Source organism: Sciurus carolinensis, chromosome 10 (assembly GCF_902686445.1).
Source record: "Sciurus carolinensis chromosome 10, mSciCar1.2, whole genome shotgun sequence".
NCBI lineage: Eukaryota > Metazoa > Chordata > Mammalia > Rodentia > Sciuridae > Sciurus > Sciurus carolinensis.
Genome location: NC_062222.1, coordinates 81,958,905 through 81,978,051, shown reverse-complemented (window position 1 = coordinate 81,978,051; position 19,147 = coordinate 81,958,905). Strand labels below are relative to the sequence as shown.

The 19,147-nt window shown below is 35.7% G+C and overlaps 1 protein-coding gene across 1 annotated transcript; it reads left to right on the top strand.

Moving 5' to 3' along the window:
* Window positions 1-682: 682 nt before the first annotated feature.
* LOC124994819 (alpha-fetoprotein-like) lies at window positions 683-18,500 on the top strand. Its single transcript, XM_047567079.1, has 15 exons — window positions 683-785; window positions 1,772-1,823; window positions 2,752-2,884; window positions 4,957-5,165; window positions 6,272-6,404; window positions 7,317-7,414; window positions 8,671-8,800; window positions 10,762-10,976; window positions 12,653-12,785; window positions 13,478-13,575; window positions 14,042-14,180; window positions 15,780-16,003; window positions 17,095-17,227; window positions 17,894-17,948; window positions 18,260-18,500. The coding sequence occupies exons 1-14, from the start codon at window positions 683-685 to the stop codon at window positions 17,936-17,938; spliced, it is 1,845 nt and encodes a 614-aa protein (XP_047423035.1). The 3' UTR covers window positions 17,939-17,948; window positions 18,260-18,500.
* The last annotated feature ends 647 nt before the right edge of the window (window positions 18,501-19,147 follow it).

Below are 19,147 nucleotides of genomic sequence, written 5' to 3'. Positions count from 1 at the left end.
GTGACTGGTTCACTTCCCAGTGACATACATGCAAAATTATTTTATAGCCAAAAAAAAAAATCAGTGTATCACCTGGTCCATTAGTTTGTGCTATAAATTTTCTGTTAAGCCATATATAATAGACTGACCACTTTCAAATATCCTTATTGACAGGTATATCAGGTGAAAAGTGTTTTTGAGCTAACCAATAACAATATAATAATCAAGCAATGTACTCTTTAATGGAGAGATTGAATTGGTCCAACAACGTTTTTGTTTCTGGCAAACAAACTTTTAATTAGTATTTTTAAAGAATTAATGTATTTAGTTGAGTTGCATACCAATTTTTTGAGCTTTTTCTTTATGACATTAACATTTTTAATTTGAAAGGGATTAATTATTCTGCAATTTAGTGAAAAATCATCTGTTTGAATACTTGGTCATTTGAGAAGAATATTTGTTATATTTTCAAAAGAGAATGAATTTGCAAAATTTTTTTTCCCTTTTTTCCATTCTGAAGAGGACTGCGTCCTTGAACGTAAAATACAAATAACCCCTGTGCTGTTAATTATTGGCAAAATGTCCCATTTCCAACCTAAGGAAATAGAGTAATGGATATACCAACAAAAGGTTACTAGTTAACAGGCATTGCTTGTGGAGAATATAAAGGAGTTTCAATATTCTTCTCTTGCCACTGCCAACAATGGAACAAGTAGCAACCATGAAGTGGGTGGTATCAATTTTTTTAATCTTCCTACTGAATTTTACTGAATCCAGAACACTGCATAGAAATGCATATGGAATAGGTGAGATGTTTGATGTCATTCTGTTTTGCCTTTTATTAAAATTCTTAAATTTGCATTTATTCATTTGCCTTGACTTATGTATCATATTTATTGTTTCACAGAGAGAAAAAAGATTTAGCTGGTAAATATATTCAAATGAAAGATAAGCTTATTACTTTACAAGAGATTTGTAAAATCATATAGCCTTACTTAATATGATCAGTTAAGGCCTTGTATGTTCCATGTTGCTTTATTTTTTGCACATAATTTATTTAATTGGTATATATATTTCCTTTGAAAAAAATATGTATGTACACCAAGCCATAATCCGGGCTTCTTCACCTATATAATTTCCTCACAATGGTAAAGTAAGTAACATTGTTATTCTTAATTCATAAAAATTGTCCTTATTTGACTTTCTAAAGAGGTAATACTGTGACTGGTATACAAATGAACAAACTGTGGCATATGTTCAAATATGACTGAAATATGTTTTTAACTATTTGATTCTCAAGCCAATTAGGGCCTGGTACAGTGGCATGCACCTGTAATCCCAGCAACTCAGGAGACACAGGCAGGAGGATCACAAGTTCAAGACCAGCTTTGACAAGTTGGAAGATAGCTCTGGCAACTTAGCAAGGCCATGTCTCAAAATAAAAAATAAAAGAAGAATTGGGATGTAGCTCAGTGGTCAGAGCCCCTGAATTCAATCCCAAGTTAAAAAAAAAATCAAGCTAATTAGAGCATTAAAATATAGGGGGAAACCAAACAATAGGAAAACAAGGTCAGAATTTTAGTGTTACATCTACTGTAAACTCTTTCGTTCTTTCCTTAATTTCCTAGTTTTCTCAAGTATAAAATTAAGGTGTTTAGATGGGTGATGTCTAATGACTTCTTAGTTCTAAAATTATATAGTTGCAACTTAAATGCAAACATTTATGTACGAGGATTGCTTTCTTGGGTGCAGTTGAAAACACCACTTTTCATGAGTTTCTTTTGTTTTCCAGCTTCTACACTGGATTCTTCCCAATGTTCTGCAGAGATAAATTTAGTTGACCTGTAAGTTTTTCTTGTAGAAAATGCCCTTTAGATATGCAAAGCAAAGATAATTTTAGTTAGGTAATGAAATAAAATTGGATAGCCCTATGAATTTTTAAATCAAAAAAGCAAATTAAACAATTTCAGTTATCTGTACTATCAAATTGATACTCAAGAGGTGGAACTTTGATCAATGCCTTATATATTAACCTCGATTATTTGGAATTCCACAGAGCCAACCAAATCAGATCTTAGAAACAGAAGATTAGTTTCTGATCAATGACAACTATGTATAAATTTAGGAACTTTTCTTATCAATACCAATACATATATTATAATGTTCTCTTTTCTGCATTCTATTTAAATCTTAGTAGCAAATCATAGGAGGTAGTACACTCCATTTTTTGTTATTTGTGGAGAGCATGTTGTTCCTTGAATGCTCTTCTTTATTCCACATTTCTAAAATTTCTAATAAAGTATTTAAAGGCAGGTCTTGCTGCCCCTGCATGCTTACAGAAAACTGTACACACATTGCTTTGAATCAGTCCATGAGCACCAACTTCTTGGATCAGGCCTTGATCATGAGGGGAGTGAACACAAGTAGAGGTCTAATGACTAAGTCTTTGCTTAAACTAAAAGCATAAAATTTTAAATATAGATACCCTCAATTACAAGTGAATTTCAGTGAGTGGGCAACTGTAAAAGGAGAAATCCACTTTTAGGAAATCCACTCTTTTTGACTTTTAAAAGCCATATGTATATTTCTGGAGAAATATGAAAAAGGAAAAAGAAAAAAGACTGACCATTTCTTCTGGATGACTAGATATTTTTAATGAAAGGTCACCCTCTAAAGAAGTCAGACAATAAACAGAAAATAAAACAAATATACTTGAGAAAAGTGTTTGATATGGATCTGCTCCTTAAGCATTCACATGCATTTTTGTTTCAGAGTCACCATATTTTTTGCCCAATTTGTTCAAGAAGCCACTTACACGGAAGTAAGCAAAATGACCAATGATGTATTGGCTGTGATTAAGAAACCCACCGATGGGGAGCAATCTGCAGGATGTTTAGAAAACCAGGTGAGTGAATAATAAAAAAAAAAAAGCACCATGATATTGAACCAAGATCTAGCATACAGAAGAGAAGATATGGGAAGGCATGCATTTAAATATTTAAAGAGTTTAGTAAAGAAGGATTAGATAAATTGTGATTTGCTGAAGAGTACAGATGAAAAAATTAGTGGTTATTGCAGACAATAAAAGCATGGTGACTAGGAGCTCAGGTTATGGAGATTCTCTCTGTGACTGTGGGCATATTACTTAACTTCTTTGTGGGGGGCTTTGGTTTTCTTATCTATAACACAAGGGACAACATTAGGTCTAGTTCAGAGCTGTCATGGAGGTTGATACAATAATAGTAAGAGAAGTTAATTTTTACTGAATATATAATGTGCTTGACATTATTCTAGGGAGTTCTACAAACACACTGATAATCAAAATATGATATAGCAGATAACACTGATGAACCAGAACGGTGGTACAGTGAGTCAAGAGACCCTGGCTAAGAGTCTATTGGCACAATATCAACTTCACTTACAAATACAAATTTATTAAATTTTTATAATAATCCTAGGAGATTGATGTAATTTTCCAGCTGAGGAAGTTGAAGCACAAGAGAGGTTAAATCACATCCTTAAGGGAACCACAAAAATCAGAATTCAGATTAGACACATGGGTCCATAATTAGCATCTTTAGTAGCTTCATTACACTATGCCCTAGACTCTAGTAAATGTGAGGTGCACAGCACATAACCAGGGTTGCCAACTTTAGCAAACAAACAATAGCATTGAAACATAGAAGCCAGTTAAATTAAGCTTTAGATAAGGAATGAATGCTTTTTAGTACAAAATTGTCCCAATGTAGATGCTCAATAAATAGTAGTTATTTATTATTTTATTTCAGTATGGAAATGAACTTTATATTGATTAGAGATATCTTATTGTGGAACAAAAGTCCAAAAAATCTGTGCATGGTAGGGTTGAAGTGGACCCAAGACAGTGTGTCTGGAACACTGTCAGGGCCCTTTTAAGATATAAAGTGTTTTCCAACTCTGAAACTTAGGCATTAATAAAATCTTTGTTTTACATCTCTATTTTTGACTTGTCCTGATAATATTTTAAAAGTATGTGTATAAATTTTATAAAATATACTTTCTATTCAATTATCTAATTAGACATTCAAGGTAATGTTACAGTTTGGTAATTTATCATAGTAAAGTTAAAGGTTTCTTTTTTTAAAATATGGATTGGAAATTAAAATTCTTAATTAAAATTTCCAGTATTCTCTAAATATTAACAGTTTAAAAGCTAAATAACAGGTTTTCTGAGATGTATTAAACACATGTATTCTTCATAGACTTTCTTTGAGATATTGGAGTCATCATCCTATTTGGGTAAAATTAAGGCACCAAATAAGGATGCATGTGCATTTTTAAACATTTAAGCTAAATCTGTACTTGTGACCAATGAAAAGTGTTTCAATTTTTATTTCATTTTTATTTTTAACTGGAAATAAAATCCAATTTTAGATCAATGTCATAAAAAGGCTGCAAGAAATGATTATCTATTTCTGAAACATGTTTTATATATAAAAATGAAAGGCTTATATATCTTGGGGCCAAATTATTGATAACATAAAAGAGAAAATTAAAAATAATTTAAAATTAAGTGGGGAAAGAAAAAAATATTTCATAGTTCTTTGTCCTTTAAAATAAAATAGTTCTGTCTAATAGTCATGTGTATAACTCAAAGATGGAAATTACAAATCCCAAAGGCAGCAAACAAAGCTATCTTACCAGATTGAAACTGAAGTGTTGAAGTTTTTCTTTCTTTTTTTTTTTTCTAATATTTTCATTTGTAGATGGACACAATACCTGCATTTACTTATTTATTTTTCAATGTAGTGCTGAGAACTGAATCCAGTGCCTCACACATGCTAGGCAAGCACTCCACCACTGAGCCACAACAACCCCAGCCCCAGGATTTTTCTTAATCTATAGTTAAAGCTTTAGTTATTAGAAAAAATTTTATATGCTTTGGAGAACTTTTAAGTAAAATAGTTGCCCTTCATTAAAAGAAAAGCTTTCTTACAGCTCTCTGCCTTTCTGGAAGAAATTTGCCATGAGAAGGAAATATCTGAAAAATATGGACTTTCAGACTGCTGCAGCCGAAGTGGAGAGGAAAGACATAGTTGCTTACGTGCTCATAAGAAGGCTGCTCCAGCCATTCCACCCTTCCAAATTCCAGAACCTGCTACGAGTTGTAAAGCATATGAAGAAGACAGGGAGACATTCATGAACAGGTAAGGAAAACTTCCTATTACCAGACAATTTAGTATTTCTGCAATTTACTGATACACTCCAAAGTATGGATAAGTCGGAACAATGCTTTGTGTTGTATCTGCTGAGGCCTACTTCAGGTAATTACAGAACAATTTTAAGTGCAATTTTTAAAGCACAGCATGCTGCATGCAGTAGAGACTACAAAACAGACCCAGCAGCTGTTCCATTAGTCTCTGGAGATACATCTGCTTTTTTCCCTTTAATCTCAAATTTTACTAGCCCAGGAATATATTAGTACTATACAAAGTGACTTCTTTCAGGGACAAATATTGGTATATTATGTTCATCAAATTGCCTGGAAATTTTTTTAAAAATTAGAGATCCAGGCATAGTTAAGATACATAAACAGAGCTAAGGTTTATTGAGCACCTAGGATGCTGAGGATGACATGTGCTTGGCATAAAGGATGGTTTAAGGCTCACAAAAACCCTTCGATGCTGCTTTTTACTCTTCCTCTTTATTCTTCTTCCTTTTCCCAGTTTGTTGATGAAGAAATTAAAGCTTAGGAGGTGAAGGTAATGGACTGGTATATTTGAACTCAGGTGGAAATCTGGGAAGTTCATATCTACCTCTTCAATATGTCCATTTTCCAGATTACTGCTTGGATCAGAGACAGAACTTGCCCTTACCTGTGCTATGGAGGGTGCCAAGGTGGATGATTCCATTTTGGGCTGACAAGGGGAAAAAAAAAAGGGTCCAACTTTCAGTTTTGCTTAGCAGAGGCCTGGCCTTGTTGCTTCCTCAAACCTGAGTAGACATAGTGAAAAAGACATTTTAATAACAACTACAGTCAGCATTTCTGCCTCTTGGTTTTCATAACAGAATCTAGTATTATCTATCAGATATCTTCCCCCCACTGCCCCCAAGTATCTCTACGGAGGATTTTGACAGCATTTAGAAAAAATATGACTAATTTCCCCTTCAGAACAGAGCAAAGAAAAAGTCCTCTGCATTTTTTCCCATTGTTGTTACCTGAATCTTTAAACACATTCCAGAGTCCAGTTCCAAGCAGAAGTGCTTTATTTTCATGACTTTGTGAAATTTTTACCTTCTACTCCTTTCACAGATGCATCTATGAGATATCAAGAAGACACCCCTTCCTGTATGCACCCACAGTTCTTTCTCTGGCTGCTGGCTATGACAAAATGATTCCACTTTGCTGCAAAACTGAAAATGCTGCTGAATGCTTCCAAACAAAGGTATCTCATTTGTGTGGACATCTGAGCCAATATGTAGTCTGGCTATGATTCACTGGAACCAACATTAAAAATGAAGACAGGTTTTCAGTGAAGAGCTTATTTATTTTTCAGAATACAGCGTTTCCAGAAATCCGATATTCTTTGTGAGAAAAAAAAATGGATTTGTTGTTTTCATTCATTCACTCAGTCAACAATTATTATTAAGGAAGTGAGTTTGGTGGGATCTAGAAGGAAAGTCAGAGAAAGAGAAGATAATTCAAGAGAGAAGTGAAAGAGGTGGAAGAAAATGGAGAAAGGAAGGAGCAGGAGAAGAGAGAAAAAAGTGAGAGAGAACTGTGATACTTTATATTCATTATTTTTAGTCCTTAGAATAAAGTTGAGGTGTATTATTGTTATTAATCAAACAGGGAAACTTAGGTTTAGAGAAGCAGATAGCTTCCCCAGTTTCACAAAACTAGAATAAAATCCACAATTAGCAGCTTGAGACCAGAAGTCCTATAAAAATTTCCTAAGGATTGTGACTATTCTCAATGTCAGGTTGTGATGCAAACTTACTTTTTGTAACTGAGCAGAAATTAACAGGCTTCAATCTATCTTAAAGCTGCATGTAAATATGTCTTAAAGCTATATTCACTCATGATCCCCCCAATTGTAATCTTTTTGTTTGAGATATTTTTAATAAATCTGTCTGGCATAGATACGTATAAATTAATCTAAAAGAAAGAATGAATAATCTAAAAGAATGACTGAGTAATGTTTTGCAAAATTGTATGGCATTTATAGTTTATAGCAAAAAAAATTTTTTTTGTGGAGTTTTGTGTTTTACCTATATCTGCTGTTTTCCTAATTGTTAGAACTTGCAAAAGAAAATACATACTTTCTTACAACCTTATTTATATTTCTCTATACTAGGCAGCATCAATTACAAAAGAATTAAAAGAAAGCAGCTTGTTAAATCAACATGTGTGCGCAATAAAGAGAACTTTTGAACCCCTTATCTTCCAAGCCATGTAAGTTTAAGCTGTAGCTGGGGATGCAGGAGAGACTGTAGAATTATGAGTTTGCAATTCAGGTCCATTTTTCTTAGTGTTGCTGTGGTAAAGAGTGATATCTCCTTTGATGAGGGCCACTGTGATCAGACTCCTGGAATCTTAAGACTGCGAGAAAGCTAACAGGCAAGCCTGCTAATGTAACACTTACTAAAAGCCTTGCTGAGATAACACCGAGTAGAAACTGAAGGTTTACATTATTTGCCTATTTTAGATACTCTTAAGTTACTGTCTGCAATCAAATCGTACCTCCTCATTAGACCATGTCTTCCTAACTCCTCTGCAAAGGACACTAGCCTTCACTGAGAATTACCTAAAGCTTGTGGCTTAACAGGATATTCTTTACATTAGTTATGCTTCCTAATCTGCTATAAGGTCTCTTAGGTCAATTGTTACTTCAAAGAGTAGTAGATATGTTCATTCAGAGTTTGTTTGTTAAATAACACATTAGAAAATATTATACACAGTGGAGACCTAAATGCAAATTTATATTCACACCATTAGTTCTAAAGACTGACTAATATCTCTTCTTGGAAGAGATCAGATTTATCCTTTAACTACCTTCCAATTCTATTTGAAACTTAAAAATAGATTTATTAACTACTTTATTTAAATTTATCTTAGTAATTAAGTATAAATTCAGATATGATTGTAGTGACTTTGTAATTTATCTCTAGTAATTAAAGTTTATTGCTCCAAATTATATAAAGAAAATCTATCTTCATCAGTAGAAACAGTGGCTTCACCCAGGCATCTCTTAAAATTTAATGAAACAAGCATAAGGACCCAGAGTCTTTATTTTTTACTTCCTTTCTGGCCATGCTACATGTGTTGGCAGGATGACACCTCTGTAATGTTCAGTCTGCTCCCCTTTTTTCTTCCATTTCTTTGATTTGCACATATGCACACCTCCCTGAAAAAAATTCTCCTAAGTATTTTTTTACTTCAAAGTGAAAAATGATTATCATTGTCATAGAATTTTCCATTTCTTAGTTGTTTAGCCTTTTTAATATTTCCATTCACTCACCACAATGATCCCAGATGCTACTGCGTGAAAGATTGAGGAGTACTCCACAGACAAGCCCTGCTTCCTTCTCTTTTGAAACAACATGTGTCTGTTCTTCCTCTGAGTTTTAACAGTGCTGATACTCTCTGAATGCTATATCATTTTTATAGCTAACCAGAATTGATTTTTAAAACTTTTCTGCTCCCCCTAGAACTGTTGCTAAACTGAGTCAAAAGTTTCCCAGAGCGAATTTTACTGAAATTCAGAAACTGGTCTTGGACGTGGCCCACATACACGAGGAGTGTTGCAGAGGAAATGTACTGGAGTGTCTGCAGGATGGGGTGAGGAGTCTTATTCCCTGAAAAAATATATTTTTGCTCCCTTTTCTTTCTTTCTTTTTTTTTTTTCTGGTTCATAAAGAGAGGAGGCTGTCTGGGTTGAGCTGGTCACAGGGTGCGGTAATTAGGGACCAAGTGAAGTTACTCACTTCTTGCTAATAAAGCTTAAACCATCTTTTCTGATCCTGGATTTCACTTTGGGGATGTCCCCTTTCAGACGAGGATCCATCTGTTTCTTATGCCTAAAGAAGATCTCCATGTAGGGGTCTCGAGGGGCAAGCTCTTTACTTTTAATGTATTGGTTTTTCCTTCCATTTATTTCTTTATTTGACTGATACATATTGAATACTTCCTATGGGTTAGCCACAATGAGGAGCACTTGTTAGGAAAGCATAAGTTGACCTCCAAGAATTTCTAGTCTGATAGGAGAGATAAGATAGTGACCTCCTCAAAGTCAGGGACTGCCTTTTGTTTACTGTTCTCTTTGCAGGACAATGCCTAGTATGTGGAAGGTATTCTATTACAGTTTGTTGAATGATTGAATACAACTAAAAGAAAGCAAGAAATTGTTCCACAAGGTCAAAAGCTAGTCACTTGCCTATGAGAGGTGTGAATAAAGGGTTCTAGGAGAATTAAATGAAACCAAAAGCCCAACCAGCAGATTCCTTGTGTGTGCCATATCAATGGTGATCAAAGCAGTATGACTATTTGGATCAACTCTAGACCCCCTAGATGTATGAAAGACCTATCTTCTCCCAGTTTTCTTCCTCTCTGGTCTTCTGTGACACACCCTCCTCTCAGAGGAAACTTAAAATCACTGCTCTCAGATGCTCAAAGGACCTGAAATTCAGGTTGGAACCTGGATTCTAGGAAGCTGGCCATGCAGCGTAATGCTCATTTCAGCCCACTCCTGTGGCTGCTAGTCTTGGAAGTCTGCAAGAAACCAAGGGTCAGGTGAGCCCTCAGAGTGACAGTCCTTGAGCACAGCAGAGTCCTGGTGTGAGGAGCTGGGGAGGATGAACGGGAAACGTTGCCACCTCACTGACTTTCTCATCTAGGGGAGTTTACACACAGACTAGGAACATTAGCAAGAACTATTTCATTTTTCTTTGATGTCAGCTTTCTTGGTTTTTAAGTGGTAATTTTGTTGATTTTCATAACTAGCTTTTCCCCCTCCCTTGTGCTAGGAATCAAATCCAGGGCCTCATACACCCAGGTGAATGTTCTACCACTGAGCAATATCCACCCCTAATTTTGTTGACTTTCATAGTTATTTTAAAACCTATTTAAAAAATTGGATGTCAGATCGACTCTTTTCCTTTAAAGTGGAAAAATTAATATCCATATGAAATACAAGTTAGATTTTAAAAGTTGAATAATGGATTCTAATTGACCCGGCTGAGAATGCCTGGAATTTTCAGTCCCATGGCAAGGGTGTATCTGAAAGCTTGACCTCTCTGGCCATTTGGGTGCACCGCCCTCTGGTGGGCACAGAGGTTATGATGAAGAGTGGGAAGTGTGCTTTCCATGCCACCAGCTGCAAATGCTGTGTAGAGGTGAATTGAATAGTATTAGGTATATTTATTTGAGTAGCACGTTTCCCTCTTGTTTTGAAGCTTTTGTATTACAATAATAGTATTTGACTGACAACTAAGGGAAAAGAATTGAACAAATGGGGACCTGGACAGGAATGAGGAAAGCACTGTCCTCATGGGAGACAAGGAAAGAGTTTTATTTCTTCCTCCTTTCCTCCTTCCCTCCCTCCTCTGCTGTTCTCTTTCCTACTTCCTCAATCCTAGGCTTTTTTCTTTTAACTTACTCCTTCTTGATAAACTTGGAATGGAAAATTTGTTCTCCATAATCTCCTCCTTCTGCTCTTCCTCCCTCTCCTCCCTAGAATTGGCTCTGAGGTCCTTCTTAAAGAATAAATCTTTAAGACTCATGTTTTGGTTTTCCCATTACAGGAAAAAATTATGTCGTATATTTGTTCTCGACAAGATGCTCTGTCAAGCAAAATAGCAGAATGTTGCAAATTGCCCACCCTTGAACTAGGTCATTGCATAATCCATGCAGAAAATGACGACAAACCTGAAGGCCTGTCTCCAACCCTCAACAGATTTTTAGGAGACAGAGATTTCAACCAGTTTTCTTTGGCGGAAAGAAACATTTTCTTGGCAAGGTAACACACTCTGCAAATGTGTGTTCACACAAGTTGAGATCATTTTGTGGCTGACAGCTCTGTGTAGTTGAAGTGAAGAATGGCGGCTATGGTTTTTAAACTCATGTGGGGATGCTTGGCCAGAATGTTCTGAGTCAAAAGAGATGTGAGCCGGTAACTAGAGAAAAGGGAAAGACATCTAACTAATGTGAGGCTTTCACCATGTGTTATTAATTGGCATGCTTATGAAGTGTATTTTATTTAATAACAATTTCTCTCCATTGTCATCATTATAGGTTATTCATATGAAGGCCACCATTGAACTGTCATAAAAGATATGAACATTTTTGTAATAAGGACTTATGATTAAGAATGTACTTTTTTGTCATGCACATTTAAAAAACTTTTCCCTAAAATATAACTCCATAGATACTAAAAGATAGATTTACTTACTATTTGTCAAATACATGTTGTATATTTTAAGAAAATAAAGACGCATTTACAGACATCCGCAGTACAATAGTTTGTTGTAATAGAATTCATAGGCCGTGTTCTCATTCCATTTGTCTTGTAAGGGAAGTAGGCAGTCAGGTTAATACATTTTCCCTTATTGTGTGTGTCCATGGATACTATTAAAGGTGGCATTTGTGCAACTCTTAGGACATTTTACTTACTTATCTTCAAGGATCTTCAAATTTAAGAGTATGATTCTGATGCAGTAATGAAAATAATGGCCCAATTTTCTTTTTTAGAGTCCCTGAAAATATTGCACTTTTGTTACATTAAAATTAGACATTCCAGGACTGGGGATATAGCTCAGTTGGTAGAGTGCTTGCCTCACAAGCACAAAACCATGGGTTCAATCCCCAGCACTGCAAAAAAAAAAAAAAAAAAGATTCATACATTGTTTATACTGCTAAATAAAATTATGCAGATTAGAAATAAGACCAGAATTAGGAGACAAATTTTGACATTTTATTGATGGAAGAGCTTAATATGACTAATTTCTGTAATCTGGGGGTACAGTTAGTAAATCAAGAGTTATCTTAAGTTTACACATCTATATACCTCTAAAGCTGTTTGCTTAATAGAGTAGTTCTTCAGTTAAAAAGGATCATAGCAGCAGAAAGGATCCTCCCCCAGGCATTAGCATGGCTTCCTTCACCCAGGTCTCTGTTCAGATATCAGCTGCCCAGAGAAACACTTCTTGACTCCCTGCTAAATTAGTGACCCCTTCACTTACGGGAGTCACCTCCTTTCCTCTCTTCAATCTTTTTTCTTTCCCTTTATCAATGTATCACTACCTGAGATAGATGACCTGTTTATTGTTTGCTTGTTTCTGCCTCTCTCTAACACAGGAGAGGGCAGGCATTTTATCTTAACACAGTGTTGTCTGCCTACCCCCCAAAGCAAAGTTAGCATAAAGTAGGCACAATGAATGACGGTGAAAATCCACAATTGAAAAGCCAAAGTGAGCCGCAAAAGAAAATAAAATGCCACTTTATGGGACAACTTGAGGGACATGGTGTATATTCATGGTATTGTCATTCATAGAGTTCAGATCATATTGATGTTCAACTGTATTTATCTGATTTTTAACTTCCACAGGCTCTATTATATAGGAGGTATTAGGGAAACAATGACTTCATTTTGTCTTAGAGCCAATTATTTATGATATTTTCCTCCACATGTTTTAGTTTTGTTCATGAATATTCAAGAAGACATCCTGAGCTTGCTGTCCCAGTAATTCTAAGAGTTGCTAAAGGATATCAGGAACTAATGGAGAAGTGTGTCCAGTCTGAAAACACTCTTGAATGCCAGGATAAAGGGGTAAGTTGATTGGGAATTTCAGAGAGAACCTGAAACAAATGAATAGACAGCATCCATTAAATGCTGGATGTGGTAGTGTCTACCTGTAAACCCAGCTACTTGGGAGGTTAAGGCAGGAGGATGAAAAGTTAGAGGCCAGACTGGGCAAATGAGCAGGACTCTGTCTCAAATAAAATTTAAAAAGGGCTGTGGATGCAGTTTAGTGTAGAGTACAGCCATGGGTTCAAATTCCAGTACTGAAAAAAACTATTTGAAAGAATCTAGTCATTAACTAGCAGATAAGCTAGTTATATCTAAGATTAGTAATCTAGATATTAAGCCATTATTAACTAATAGTCAGTAATTAGTGGCTTACTTAAGAATAAAAATGTTAACCAAACATTGTTCAATACAAAGAATAAAGATATTATTCATTTCTTGCCAGATCCAGAAAGGCAGAAATTTTGTATAGAAAGAACTGTAAATCTTTATCCAAAGATGGGGTTCTGCTATCAAATGATTTTGTGATTCACAAAGTTTTAAACTAAATCTTTCCAAGTCCATTTCTTTAATTCTTAAAATTTATACTTTATCATCTTTGATATTTAAAAACCTCTAAGATTGGTTTCATAATAGCATAAAATCTTGGTCGATTTTATATACATAGTTATGTGTCCAGAGAAAAATGTATGCAATAATGCTTGTATTTCCAGGAAGAAGAATTACAGAAATACATCCAGGAGAGCCAAGCACTTGCAAAACGAAGCTGTGCCCTCTTCCAGAAATTAGGACAATATTACTTACAAAATGCGTATGTTTTGTAAATAGTATTTTCAGTGATTTAAAATTATTAACAGGCAAAGGAAATATAAATCTAAATTAGTGACCCAAGGCTACTCTAATTTCAGTCCCTGTTTCTAATGGAAGTCAGTGAAACATTATTACCTCATTTCCCTCAAAAGAAGGTAGACTTTCCCATTTCCCCTTTTAGGGACCATGACGAAGGGCCTGTGAAAGCTGATGTGCAAAAATGGCTTTATGTTCCTCAAACCTTGCAAATGCTTAGTTGGGAATAGAAAGTTCTGCCCAGAACTTTCCTTTTCCTGATGACATGTTGGGATAATGATAGTATAGAAAGTGACCTTGAGAGTAGACACATCCTCAAAGTCAGTCCAAATACCAAGTTTTCTGATGCCAGAAGAGGATCTTTGAGAGGAGTAAGAAATCCAGAAACTCATGAGAAGCTCAGCAGAATTTGTGAAAAATGCTTCTTTCAGGTTTCTTGTTGCTTATGTGAAGAAAGCACCTCAGCTGACCTCGGCTGAGCTGATGGCCCTCACTAGGAAAATGGCCACTACAGCAGCTACCTGTTGCCAACTTAGCGAGGACAAGCAACTGGCCTGTGGGGAGGGAGCGGTGAGTGTTTTCTTTAGTTTTTATCTGGTTTCTGCCATTTGGCTTAATTAGCTTCCTAATTCCCATCTAGGACAAGTGGGACAAATCAGCATGGAAATGGCTTTCCCAGGCTCCTTCAGTTAGATGCAGTTGGAGGATGGGTGAGAACCCAACTCTGAATGGTGAGCGTGTGGCCAGGACTCTGGTTCTTCTAGGAGGGCTGGTGGAAATGCAGTCAGGTTACCTGACCGTGTCTGAACACTAATGTGTCACTCACCTCATATTTCCCTTTTATTTTTTTTAGCTCCTCAAATTCTTTCTTTAATGTTACAGAAGAAAGAAAAAGCTTCACCCTCAATAGACTAAAATTCATCATGTTACTCGAGCCATAGTTAGATTTTTGCCTTTTGTAGAATAATCTTATCATTATAATGATATCAGGGCAATTTGGTCCCTTTGACAGGATATAAGGTATAGAACAGTGTAAATAAGTTCCATGTTCTGACTAGTAAAGTGACTTTCCACTTACTAACACCAATAATCTTTACTTTCTAGTCATTCATGTCATATATATGATTACAGATTGAATTTTTAAAAAATTATTTTTCCCTTACTGTCACAATTGTGAACAAAATTATGTATCAGTTTTTCTGTTTTTCAGTGATGGGGAATTATCTGTTAATTGGTTTTTATGTCATGAAGGTTAGGAGCAAAAGGAAGGTTTCCTGTGATTGTCACCTTAATCACTGATTGAATTCTTCACTGAGAAGCTGTAGGGATGCTGTGTGGTGTAATGACTCAGGGGTGTAGGTTCTGGGGCTGCCTTCCTACTTGCCATCTCATTTCACCACTTTATTATTTGTGTCATGCTGGAAAAGATAGTTATGTCACTAAGTTTCAGTTTATTCATCTGATATTGAGAATAAAAATTGTACCATCTTCATAGGATGACTCTATTAAACTAGGCAATCTGAGTAAGTCCTACAGCATTAACCTAAAACATAGTATACACAGAAAGCATGTTAACACTTATTGAAATTTATTCCTAGGCATTTAAGAAATGTCTGCGAAATGTGGAAAGCAGGAAGATTTCATATTAGGAAAGCTTTCATGGCATGTGGATATTGGCCCTATTTCTTTTGTGTTAGCTGTGTTGGACAGATAGAAGCAAGAGAGCTCAGTTTGTGCTATTATCTTCAGAAAGTGATCTTCTGTATCTCAAATCTCTGTATCTCTATCTCAAAAGTAAGACTCAACTAGACATACACAGGAAACAAACCATGTACGTGTCATGGATCAGGGAAGAGATTTTTCTCCCTTTAGAAGTGTGTATGTACCTGGAAGTGTTTCAAATAGGTGATACCAAGGAGCTGAAGGACTGTCCTCAAAATAAATAAGATAATATCTGTCACTAAAAGTCAAGATTTATCCCCAACCAATGAGTAAACACTGAATTTATAATATGGCAACACATGATCCTACACACACAGCAAATTTCCCTTCACTCTTAATTATAAGTTGCTGAATGTTAAGAATGATTACAAGAGTTTTCTGCAAACCTGAACCAACTTTGTGAGTAATGTCCAATCTCCCTGCTTTCTTCTTTCTCCTTCTAACCAGGCTGACCTTATTATTGGACAGTTGTGTATCAGACATGAAGCGACTCCTGTGAACCCTGGTGTTGGCCAGTGCTGTAATTCTTCATATGCCAACAGGAGGCCATGCTTCAGCAGCTTGGTGATGGATGAGACCTACGTCCCTCCATCATTCTCTGCTGATAAATTCATCTTCCATAAGGATCTGTGCCAAGCCCAGGGTGTAGCACTGCAAGCAATGAAGCAAGAGTAAGAAATTGTCTTTTCCTGGTGTGGAGAAGACCAGCAATACCAAGTAGTACTTGACACTTTGTCTTGCACACCTGAAACTCCTGAGCTGATTAGTAACATATTATCCCCCAAACACTTAAAGTATCTTTCAAAATAGTTCTGTTCTCATAAACTCATTGAAAGTAGATCTGGAAGAATTCCCTAGGGCAGACAATTTACAAAAATTGTCTTTGTTTTAATTATTGTTTTAATGCATTTTGCGGTTAAAGAAAAAGGAACAATCAACCTATTTAGGGAGATTAAAGTGTATCTTTACAGTGAGTGTGGTTACTTCTATTGCAAGCACAGGAGGCACAAAACTGAGTCTGTTCTTACATTATGCTTTAAAGAAAATTATATTTGATTCAACCGTGTGGCATGCGTGTTCAGAAATGAAGTACACATTGTAATTCATTGTGGGAGCTGTTGTGTAATGGTGATGATAATGCAAGTCAAGAACTTATGTTCTCCAAACACCCATGCATTTTAAAACTCACTTGCTCTGTAAATGGTTATCCTTCATTGGAAAACCTATTCTTCCCCTTTTTATCCATCACAGTTCAGGCATTGAAGGAAGAATACTGCTGCCTCCTCTGGCTGCTCTCCCTGTTAACACAGGCAACACTAATTCCAGGGGGAAGGCATTGCTAAATGACCAGTATGGGGGTAATTGGTGCTCAGTGCTAACTATAGGCATGGTAATGGTGAGTGGCAGGATCTGGAAATCTGGGTCTTTGAGTATAGATAATACACACTTTAGAGAGAGAACAGGAAAGGACATTCTAGGCAAGTAAGGAAAAGACCACACTTCACTACATAGGAGTATGACAGAATTATAAAACAATGTTTTATCTATAATCTGCAAAAGTCCAGGCCAGTGGAAAGTTGGCATGCTTCCATCCTCAGTCTTACTGATGAAAGTGCTTTAGATAGGTTGTGTGTTAAGTCTGGAGGTTTGTTGGACTGATGGTTTGGGTGAAAATTGCTATAACTTCTCTAGGGGGAAGTTTTAGAAAAATTCCAATGTATAACATACTTCTCTCTATTTCATGTTGTTTAAAAAACCATAGGTTTCTCATTAACCTTGTGAAGCAAAAGCCACAAATAACAGAGGAAGAGCTTGAGGCTGTCATTGCGGATTTCTCTGGCCTTTTGGAGAAGTGCTGCCAGGGCCAGGAGCAGGAAGTCTGCTTTGCAGAAGAGGTAAGGGCAGCTCATTTCCATATGCAAAATCTTGGTGTGGAGTTTTCTGCAGTGAAAAAGGAAAAACAATATTCTATTGAAGGATAACTTCAAAATAATGAGAGAGATTTAAATTTCATTTAGAAATAGATCAAAGAATATTGAGAGATTTTTAAAAATCACATTTTCACTAACAAATTAGGAAGAATCCTAATTTATATCACAAATTGACTATTTTGATTTATTTCCTAGTAAAGAAAACTATTAAGTGAATAAGTAATTAATGATAATTTAAACAGTTTTTGGCCCCAAATTTATCAATACTGTTAAATGGATTAAAAAGATTTAACAAATTAGTTGTACAAACAGGATATTGAGAGCATTTAGAAAATTTTTAAACTCATTTAGGAGTATGCCTTTGTATTCCAACAGAGCAGTCATTAAGAATAATCTCAAATTATTGGAGTAGTAGTTTTATCTGGATTCGTGATTGACTACACAATTTTTCCTCTCTGGCCTCTACTGCCCCAGCTTGTTGGCCTTAGAGCTGTATTTCTTTAACTCCTTTATTTCTTAAATGACCAATATCCAAGCCTGTGAATTCACTCCAGATTCTGCAGTTTCTTGTAGGACAGGCACAAACATCCATTCCTTTCCTGATTGTTTTTATTTGCTCTTAATTTTCAGGGTCCAAAACTGATTTCAAAAACTCGTGCTGCTTTGGGAGTTTAAATTCCTTCAGGTAACAACAAATCCAGATGAGGCTGAATATAATGTTGATTCTACCCAAATATTCATCCACAGTGAGAGAGATGCTAAGAAGTGCCTTAAAATGAAATGATTTTTAAAATTGTATTTATAAAAAAAACACTGAAACAAAATTATGTCTAAAATATTAAATTAGTGACTCAGCTAATCAAAGCCTTCAGAGAATGCCATCTGAAGGCTTCTTATGTGCTTTCTGTGTCCCTGATTTAAGTTAATAGAGCTCATTACCTTCTATGCCTGTTCTTTAATTAGTACTTAATATATATATTTTTCTCTATGTTTCAGAGGGAGAAGAAGACAAAACGAGTCATCATTGATTGGTGTGAAATTTGTTTTTTAATTACAACTGAGAATGCTTTTAAATTAATGAAATGATGAAGACTTTTATGTGAGATTTCTCTACAAGAAATAAAGTATCTCCAGATATTTCTGTATTTCTAGTCTGATTATTTATGAAAACTTACGATATTTCTTCAGTTTTATGCATCATTGTCTGAAACATTCTGTTAACAAAATCACTGACAACTGGTTGCTGAAGGAGATTAAAGCTACCCAGCGATGGCCTTGCAGCACTGAAGGCTAGACTGACTTGGTGACTTGAGAAATCCTTAAGACTATTTGGTGCTGCCAGGGCACTTTGTTTTTTGACTACTTAAGTATCAGAATGGGTAATCTGAAGGCAACAAAAGAAATCAATGTGCTTTTATAGGATCCATAAAGAAAAGGAAAAATCTTTATTTTCTTCAACTTGTTCACTTTTCTACTCTCAGCATTGTAAAAACATTTTCACTGTACTGTAGATGTTTGGATTGAATGGAATTAATGTTTGTATTGATCTTTTTATTCCACATTTACTGAGCATTCACTAGGTGGCAGCCCTGTTCTAGGTATAGTCAACTGTTCCCCAGTTGGTTCAGTAGAGAAGGAAGCAGCTAAATAGCAACACCTTAAGACTAAGACCCCAGGGGAGCAGACAACAAGTTGCTGAGGGAATCAAAGGGTGGGTGAGACCAATTCTGACTGGGGAAGGTGCCAGAGTCATTTAAGGAGAGTCCTAGATGATGAGCAGGCATTCAGCAGTTCAAGTAAAGAAGACCATTTCATGAAAGTGGAAATCACGGACAAATGGACTGAAATGACAGAGCATGAAAAATGGAGGATGTTAAAGATTTT